Source organism: Pygoscelis adeliae, unplaced genomic scaffold (genome assembly GCF_000699105.1).
Source record: "Pygoscelis adeliae isolate BGI_AS28 unplaced genomic scaffold, ASM69910v1 Scaffold48, whole genome shotgun sequence".
NCBI lineage: Eukaryota > Metazoa > Chordata > Aves > Sphenisciformes > Spheniscidae > Pygoscelis > Pygoscelis adeliae.
Genome location: NW_008825618.1, coordinates 6,808,604 through 6,818,544, shown reverse-complemented (window position 1 = coordinate 6,818,544; position 9,941 = coordinate 6,808,604). Strand labels below are relative to the sequence as shown.

The 9,941-nt window shown below is 37.5% G+C and overlaps 1 protein-coding gene across 1 annotated transcript in view; it reads right to left on the bottom strand.

Annotated features, from left to right (window-relative positions):
- Nucleotides 1–5,425: 5,425 nt before the first annotated feature.
- Nucleotides 5,426–9,941, bottom strand: part of MYO16 (myosin XVI) — a 278,671-nt gene continuing 274,155 nt past the window's right edge. Inside the window, exons 30-31 of the mRNA XM_009333377.1 lie at nt 8,461–8,768; nt 5,426–6,657 (exon numbers count right to left, since the gene is read on the bottom strand). Coding sequence (XP_009331652.1) covers nt 5,426–6,657; nt 8,461–8,768 — 1,540 coding nt within the window. The remainder of the gene's footprint in view (nt 6,658–8,460; nt 8,769–9,941) is intronic.

The following is a 9,941-nucleotide window of genomic DNA, read 5'->3' as shown; positions in this document are numbered from 1 at the left end:
AGTTCTGTCTCCTCCTTTGTAATTTTCTGCACAGGGCATCTACGGCTAGCCAAGTATGGGCCTTTTTTTATGACTCACATTAAACTCTTACTAGCAGTGCTTTGGCTTTCTCCCACTTTTCTGTACCTACTCCAAGAGATTCAGATTGAGAGCTGCAAGTAGTCCACAGTGAATCAGAGAGTGATGACTCTCCTATGTTTAAATATCTAATCTGAAAATTAGTCACAGAAAGTCACCCTCACTCCCTGGTAATTAAGGCAATTATATAAACAGATATTTATCTATTTCAGAGAAGTGTTGTGAAACATAATTCATTAAAGTTTTAATGCTTTGAAAATTTTACTTGAAAGATGTTACAGGAGTCCAATGCCTCATGTAATCATTCCTCCAGCATTCACAGGTAAAAGAAGTTAAATGGTGACAACACAGCTTTCTGTGTTACTCATGTTTTGTAAGTTGTTAGCTTTTGCCACAAAGAAAGTAAAACTATTACATTGTATCCATATAATGTAGGAATAATAAGATGCAGATATGAATATTATCTTTATTAAGTTGCTTAAGAGGAAAAGCTGAGTGGCTTAGAGGATAAGGGACTGAGATTTCATCTCAGAAACCCCAGTGGGGATTTAATTTGCAATCCACTGCTGAGATGTTAGCTGCACAATAGCTTACTCTAATCTGCTGATAGAGGGAAATTATTTACTAGCTATCAAAGGGCTACTGCCTTTGACAGGACAGTACTCCCCATACATACACATTAAATCCTGTTATTTTCCAAGTTTGAGCCAATTTCAGTAAAGAGTATTTGGCAAGCATTAGTCCCAACTAGGTATGGCTAAATATCTGTATTATTTGTCAGTTGTAACTATCTTCCTGTGACTTCCAGTGCTTAAACTGGAGGATGTGGAGTAATTTACTGATATATGAAGCTACTTGCCTTAGAAGTACCTCACTTAGGAAGCAGGTAAAGAAGGGATTCATATAGTTAATGATGCCAAAGATATTGGACAAACATTTGAACAGTATCAATATTTTGTTAACAATCTAATGTTTGCATGCCTTTTCTGTTGTTACTATATAAGTTACTAAACTGTTTTGGAAAGGAATAGGTCACTGAAGCATGTGTAAACTTGCATATACAGATCTACTTGTATTGAAACACTAACAATAATTCACAAAACTTGGAAGCCTATACATTGATGACCTACATAAAGGAAAGGTCTTCCTAATTTTATTTCTTAGGCACCTAAATCCGGGGTTGCAAGCTTACACTTTTTCTTTTGCTCAGACGCAGAAGTCAAGCATCCATGCCAATCTTTTCTCAACAAGCAGGAAGGAGAGAAGACATTAAGTCTTTATTTCAATAGCCTGATGGTAAGGAAATTCATCCAGGTTAAGGGAAAATCATACCTCCTTCGCTCCTTTCCCTTTAGAATCCACTCGAATACTCACTCTGCCAATCTGAGCATGGATGATGGGCTGGGAATTATTCTATCTTTTGTTCTGAAGCTGAAATGATTCCTCTTTGATTGGAATAATTTAATTTCAACTGTACCAATCAAGACAAATAACACTACGACCTAGCAATCTGAGTATCATTCATCCCTGTTGAGGAAAAGAAAATTCTGTCCTTGCTTCACAAATATTTAATATGAAATGCTTAAACATGTAATTGTCTCTTCCTTACATAAGGAATGTCTTATATGTTGAATAGATAAAAATATTTGTACATTCTGCTAGAGAGTGTGGTTTTGTGATTAAGGCATTGAATTGGCTTTCATGAAATCTAGTTTCAGATCTAAGGCCCTGTGTAGAAATATCTGAGTCGGACCTCTGCACATGACCATTCAGTTTCTATTTGTCTTGCAAACTAAAGTTTCTACTTCTAGAAATCCGGAGGAATAGAAGAAAAGTGTGTGTGTGTGTGTGTATTATCGCTTATCCGCACTCAAGTCTTGTTTTATATGGAGTAAAAGGAAATCCCTGTCTAACAATACAGCTGTAGCTTCAATGACAACTCTTTTCAACCTTGGAGAAATCACTTTATCTCAGTTCTCACCTGTTACAGTTTTGCTTATTTAAACTATAAGCTCTGCAGAGCAGAAATCTTCTCCTATTACATGTAAAGTATATTGCAAGAAATTGCATACTATATGATCCTGATCATTGCTTGAACCAGTAGATGCTACTGTTGGGGAAAAAAAATGGCCAGGCTAGGCCACCAGGTCATGAAAATTGTTGCCATTTGATTATTTTTTTTGTTGCCTGTGTGAAAGAAGAGTGCTCTCAGTTCAGTTCACAATAAGTCCACAGTCCATCAGAAAACCACGAATCCGTTCTATTGTAATTCTGGACGATCATTTCCCACGGAGAGGTCAGGAGCCAAAAGGACATCAGTGTTCTCAGGCCTTGAAATTATTCCTCCAGGCAAGAGGGAGGCATGTTGGGGGATCTGCCTGTATTGCACTTTTATTGGCAAGGAGGCTTTTATCTCAAAGGCTGATGATCCCATTCAGAAACTTATTGATTCCCAAGGCTAACTCTCCTTGACTTCAAAATGGCCCACAATTTTACTTTCTGTTTTTAGTTAAGGTTGTTGGTAGGTTATAACTTATGGAAATAAAAGAAGTTGCACATTACAGAATGCTGCTCTAGGCCATGTCTTCAATTATAATGAATTTCTATTAAAATTAATTTAATTTTTTTTACCAACCATCACCTATAAACAAAATACTACAAATGACAAAAAGAAGAAATGGAGGAGTCTTCCAGGAACTTAATATGCATTAGGCAATAGGTGATAAAAAATCAGGAGGTAAGACATGGACAACTTCTGGTTTTACATAACAGAGTCCGCTTTGCTGATTGCCATCCTATTACTTTGCATCAGAGGTTAAATAAAAGATATTTTTTCCAGCAGTTACCCTAGAAATGAACTGAGGACATGAAGTACATGAAAAAAGGCAAATTGTAAAAACATGCACATACATTCACCTGTATTTCTTTGTTACTTTCAATCCATCTGCTCATCATTGAACTATTCATATGTAACCGCACTTAGTATTATACAGTAGTTTCCTAGCTCATAAAATATTGATTCAGGTTTTTTATTGTATATCTTTCTTGAACTTTGATCTTTCATACTTAGTGCTGCCTTGATGAAATATTTAGAAGTACAACATTTTCCATGCAAAAGGTAAATTTAGAGTTTTTATATGGTAGCCTCTGTTAATGCACTAGCTTCAACACACAGGAGACCCAAGTTGAACTCTATCTCGGTCACATTTAGTTGAAAATTGAGCTTGCAAATATCCTCCATCCCAAAGAAACTTTTTTTTTTTTTAAGGTAAAGGTCAGTTTTGTGACTTTGTTGGAGTGGGCTTACCACACTTCCTCACCAGGTACATTGAGAGAGCCTTGAGAAGATATATCCAAAGAGCTGACTTTAATAGTTACTTCCCAGCAGATATAAATGTAATATCTACATAATAAAACAAGACCCCCAACTTAAACAAACAAGCAAACAAACAAACAAACAAAAATTCTACATACATTTATAGGCGTTGGATGTTATCAAGTAATTTTGCCAAAGCAAGCAAAACTACTGCAACATCTCCTTTACAAATTTCATCAATTCATATACTCAGAATAACAAACAAGGCATTCTCTTGAGGTTGAGAACTGAGTTCATAGCTCATGGCTGATTGAATTTGGCATCTACGAACATGCAAGGTCCAGCTAAAGCTTTTTCAAGGTCTGGAGGACTCACAAGGGTTCTGTCCACCACAGTTTCTCTGATAGCTGGTAGGAGCCTTTCTCCCAGTATAAGTCTCTTGTCTCCACCTAGCCACTAACTTTCATGAAAGCTGTAGAAACTCAATTAGTTTTGAGACCTTTATCTCCTTGTTGTATTTGGTTGAAAGGGGTTTTGGCTGAAGGCTGCCAAGGTTCATAGAGAGATAGGGCGGCACACAGACAGACATACACATATCCAGAGTAAGCACAAACATCTGCTTCTGTTCTATTATAGCTGCATAAATCAGGATATGAAACTGAAATCAATGGAGCAATATATATTTAAGAAAATGGACAATGAATAAGAAGATAATCTATCCCGTTATCTATTGTTTTGCTTTCTATTTCAAAAACAGGACTTCATATTGCCCATTTTGAATATGCTGCACACAGCTCTTGATTAAGACAAGCTGTTTGGACAGACAGAAGTGAAGAAGCAGAGGAAACAGTCCAGAGGTTTTATCATTCTGAATTTTAAATTCACAAAATTTCATGTTTGGGAGATGCTACTAGGGAAACAAGTTTATGTATACAGTGCACTGACTATTTTCAATGGGAGGCTTTTTTTTTAAATCAGAAAAGTAATGTGAAAACTGGAGTCAGTGTTGTAATTGATATGCAGAACCACGTTTTACTTCAACTTTAATCACTTAGAAGTTACAACTCGACTAGTTTAATCATCTAGGCTTTCCTCATACCCAATGGAGAAAGATATATGGAAGGGATTAAACTCTCAAAATGACTGTCTCTTCATAGGCTAAGGATTTGATGCCTACATATCAAGCTTTTAGATGGACAAAGTTAGGTCAGAAGCATCTCACCCTTACAGAGCAGCTAATTGAATCTGTTAACATCAGAATGAATTTTCAGTATTCGCAAGATCCATAGAATTGTTCCAGTAACAACATTAAACCCTTTATTACCTGGACAAAGCAAATAATTAAGTGATAATGTCTGAGGACTGTGGTCTCAAAAACCTTAGCAAAATGGCAAGTTTGCTTCTTTTTATAGTTGGCTTTTGCACTAGATACAAAAGACGTACTACAGATGCCAGAAAGCCAGGATACAAAATAATCTCTGGGTACGTACATAAGTGTATGTAAATGACAGGAAAGGTAAGAATAAAAGGATAGAAAAGGGAAATAAATATAGTTTGCTGCACAACTCTCTGTCTCGGCTTTATTTAGGAGAATAATAATGGCTGTATCGCTAAATTCAGAATTTCTTGGAAATGAAATAATGAAACCTTAAAAGAAAGTCTTCAAATTAAAGTACATGCTATCTGCCAAACATCTAGCCATACATTTCATTCAAAGTATTTCTATAGATTGATACCATAAACTCATTTTCACATGATGTAACATCTGTGTTTATTTTACTGAGACTGCTGGAATGTTAAAAATAATCCATTTAAATTTGTGTCATACAAACATTTTGGTAAAAGAAAAGTTGACATCTCAGAGAAAACCTGAAGACCTATAATTTTTATAGGCAATGTATTTTCTATACGTGTTTCTTATGACTACAACAGATTGTTCTTTAAAAAAACCCCAAACGATGGTTTTGTTTTGTATTTTTACCTACTCTATCAGCTTCCAATGTAAGAAAGTTTTGGTGCAGAAGTAATACACTATACAGAAGCAGAGAGATCTGTCTTACCTTCTGGCTCCCTGATCTTACGTCCTGCTGCAGATTTTCGTAGCACGCTCCGTCCTGAGTTGAACAAGCTAGTTAACTCATCAAGGGGACTGGTCAATGACCTTGAGTTTGTAGGGCTGTATGGAAATGAAGATGACGAATTTGAGTTCAATTTCCTGTGATCTGCTCTTGCCAACTTTGGGGAGTAAGGCAGTTTGGAGAATGGAGAAGATGAGCATCCAAGCTGAGCAGGATTTGGTCTCTGAGGTACTTTTGACAGGTCTGAGTTTGTACCTGTTTTCCCTGTATTAATCAGAAAGCTAGCACAAGTCTCTGGAGGAAATGCAAAATGTGTGGAAGCCCGGTAGGAAATAGGAGGTGGTACAGGAGGAGGGGGTGGTGGGAGAGAAGGAGGTGGTGTGGAAGGAGGAGTCACTTTGCTGGAAACACTGAACACAACCAAGCCTGGAGATGCTGGTCTTTCATTCTCCCCTTTCTGGCTTTTGGAGTATTGTGGTGATAATGGACTTGAGCCTTCTGACTGCACAGGGTATTTTAGGTTGGTTTCCAAGACAGGAAGCTTTTTGACTTCTAGTGGTGTTAGAGGTGATTCATCAGAAGCAGGTGAACATGTGACAGGGGTTGGAGGAAATACAAGAAGTGGTGGCCTGTGAGGGAGCAAATTAGGGAAAGGGGCTGGAATGTCACATGAGTCTTTATAAATCAAAGCTGCTTGACTGTTTCCATCCAATGGTCTATCTTCAACGTTAACATTTTTTTTGCTTTCAAACAACAGAGGAGGAGATCCAGTCACTACCGGAATTATTCCACTGCCATTGCTTCCTTCTTCTGGTAGAAAATACTTCATTTCTTCATATACAGACTCTCCTTGTTCTGGGCTTTCTGCTTCAGCAGAACTGCTTTTCATTGCATTCCCTACCATTTCAATATAGACAGGCTCATTTTCCTCCTCTTCTTGTGACATATAGAGACTCAACACACCATGTTGTGGCCCATCAGCAGAAGCTGCTCTCTGTACTGTCACAGTGTCATAGCCACCTGGTTTAGCTACTGTGCTTGCCTGTTTTACATCCGCAGGCTTTTGGCCAGGTATTTCTTCATAAGAGCCACTAAGTTTCGTATTGGGACTTCGTTTTGGTTTTCTGGGAGGTATTTTTTTCATGGTACTATAGTCATCACTGTGTGGCCTTGGACGGGTCAGTACTAGGAAAGTGAAAAAGGTCTGTGTTATTAACAGATCAAAGCCATTTTTTTCTTACACAGGTCCAGTACTTTAAGCCTTCAAATGTTGCCCATATAGTTTTACAATTAGCAGCAGTCACAAACACAAGGATTCAGTCAAAAGTAAAAATCAAGGAATGAAATGCAGAACTTTCAGCTTCCAAACCACAAGCCTTTGCTACCTGGGCATATAATCTGCTTTGGTAATCTCTACTGCCACTAAAAGATGAGAACTAACACCTGAGATATCTTTTGAATCCAAATGTTCACTGCAAGATCTGTAACACATGGAAATACGCGCTTGTTATTCCTTTTGCACCAAGGGAGAGGGGCATGCTTTTAACTAGGAGTTTCAGCATGGTGCTACTTTGACACCCGTTACTGCCACTAACTGAAGTATCCCCCTTTTATGTAATATCTATAAAACTCTAATTATAGGCAGATATTATGCCTGTCTCTTCTTTTTTACTGCAGGTGTGGAAATAATTTATAAAGTTAGGAAAACCCATAGCCTAAGGGCAATTCCCCAACTGAGTATACAGTTAACTAAACTAGATGTCTTTTCACAGCCTCCAGGCACGTATGGAGTGGAGAGACTAGATACCTAGGTGATTGGTCTTTTAAGATCAAAATCAGATGGTGTAAATCAAAGCTGGTTTTGGACAAAGACTCAGGAAACTAACATAACTCTTGGAAAATGAATATACAGCAGGGAAACTGGCCCTATTATTTCATACATATGAGAAGAATTCCGAAGTTGTTTTGTGAGAGTATACAAGCATTAGTGTTAAGACCACACATACATATATAGATTGTTATTCTTTCAAAAACCTCTGCTAGATCTTTTTGGTTCAATCAATCATGTCTTGCAGAGCTGGGCACAGAAAGCCGACACCGCTACAGAACTCCTTGAGCCACGCTAGTTTAAAAGTGTATTGGACGCAGTTCATCTCTCCTTACACAGCGCTTGAACGAGCAAGGAAGAGGTTAAGAAAAATGGACTTGCATCTAATGAACTGGACAGGAGAACAGTAATTATTTTGCAAGAGGGAGTTGCAAAGGTTTCCATCCATTGTATGCAGGATTAGAGAATGGTTATACATAGCTTTAAACCCAACCTGAAGGATCTTCCCTGATAAGTCTAGAGGATCCTTTCCACAAAGCATGACAAGTCAGGCTTATCAAGGAAAAGTAGAATGCATTCCTCCCCTTCATCTTCTACTCATTCATTTCAAGGGTGAAGGAGAATAGAACAACTCAAAACTGTTCTATATGCACTATAATGCATTGAGACACTTTGGGACTTTCATAGCACTTTCCTTCTAAACAAAAAATTCACTATAAGCAAGTTATGGCACAAACATAAACCACTGAATGCATGTTACTCATGTGAACATAGAGGAAAAGTAGGAAAAAGTTTATTGTTTAACTTGGTGAAATTCAAGATTCGAGCATTCTGTTTTAGTGATGCAAGGTATTCTAACATACAGTTTAAAAAACAGTCAGTGGGGTAGAATAGCTCAAGTTGACAGATCATTTGTCTCTAGAGGGAGTTCTGCAAATAGGTTTTGGTTGTTGACAAACTAGGCAATTAAAACACATGAGTATTATTTGCTGATTTGGAAACAAATGACAAATTGACTAATTTTATTTACTGCCACTGAAATATTTCAGGGAAGCGGGACTTTTCGAAGGCACTTGACTGTGTTAAAAAGGATCAAAGAGAAAAGAATAAATCAATAACCTAGAGTAACATTTGCGACTGTTTCTCCCTTTATGCCTAACCTTCATTAGCGGTTTCCTTAGAAGCTGCCGACAAGCAAGCACTAACAGCCTCATACGAAGCGCTCAGTCGTGTGTTGGGGTCCCTCTTTGGTTTGGGAGGAGGCTGTTTCCTTGGTGATGGCAGGCTATTGCTATCGTCCATGCTGAACACAGAGTGCAGGGAGGGGGATCTGATGGATGACCCAGCCGCAGAATGTACCAAGCCGTCCACTGCCATGGGGACAGGGACGGAGCTGGAATGAAAGTGCTTAGGCGTTCGACAGCCGGCAAAGCTGTCCTCAGAGACCTTCCCACCCTTGTCTTCAGCTCTGAAAACACAGAAAAGAGGCCCAGATGCATTATTCAAGCAATAACAATGAACCTGTTCATGCAAACATAACAACAGCTTTTTGGTAAACAATCTCACAACTCCCCTGCTGTGTCGAGGGGATGTGTGTAGCAATCTTCTGACAAACAAATCCAGATCAAGCTGCTAGCTTTCTTCCATTTCCTGTTTCATGATAAATCAGGACACTGGCCCTTTTTCACACAAATGCAGCCTGCCTTAAGCAGTTTCATATTGTTGATCAGACATTCACTGAATGAATTGTTCACACTTTGATTGTTACACACAATCAAAAGCTGGGTTTTCAATCTGAATGATAATTTCTGGGAAATCCATTTTAATAGAAAGTTACTGAGGCAGCAAATGCTGAGCCTTTATCATTATTTTCTAAAAAGAGAACTATAAATTCTATTTAGATAATACAAATCTTTAAAATATTAGATGACTTTTTTAACCAGCTACATTGGCTGCTTGAACAATTCCACCCAGATATCTATATATCGTCCTGTTTAAGCTTAATTATTGTTCTCATTTTAATAATATTAATCACAACATTATGTTTAGCTATTTCAATCGCAGCTTTGGAGTTTTACTTATTCCAATTTTTTCCTTTTTTTTTGCTATTTCAATACGTATTGAGAAATTAAGTTTATCAGCTGCTTCTAACAAATTGATTTTTAACAAAAATTCTTCTAACATTTTATTCCTCCAAAAATCAAAATGTTGAAAACCTTTTAACTTAGACTGCTAAAGTATTAGACAGAAGATGTCTATACCATCATTTTACAAACAAATCCCTGATAATTTGTTTTTTTAAATTGTATTTCTGCATGGCAAATCACCAGCAGAGCTGGAATTCATGCACAGGATATATAGCCAGCTGCCCATGTAGTAAATGAAATAGCTAAAGATGAAAGCATGGTGCTCAGTGGATAATTTGTTTTCACTGTAACGTTTAATTACAGTCTTTCCTACAAAGGCATTTCCTCCAATATGTAATCACTGGGATATCTGAAGCTAATTAAGCAGATGCACTGCCATTTTCACTTTAATAAAAGTCACTGACAAAAGCAATGAAAGCAAAGGGAGTTGTTCTGGATGAAAATTAAGTTCCTATGGAAAAATAAACATTTATATGTCCAGCAAGACATATAGA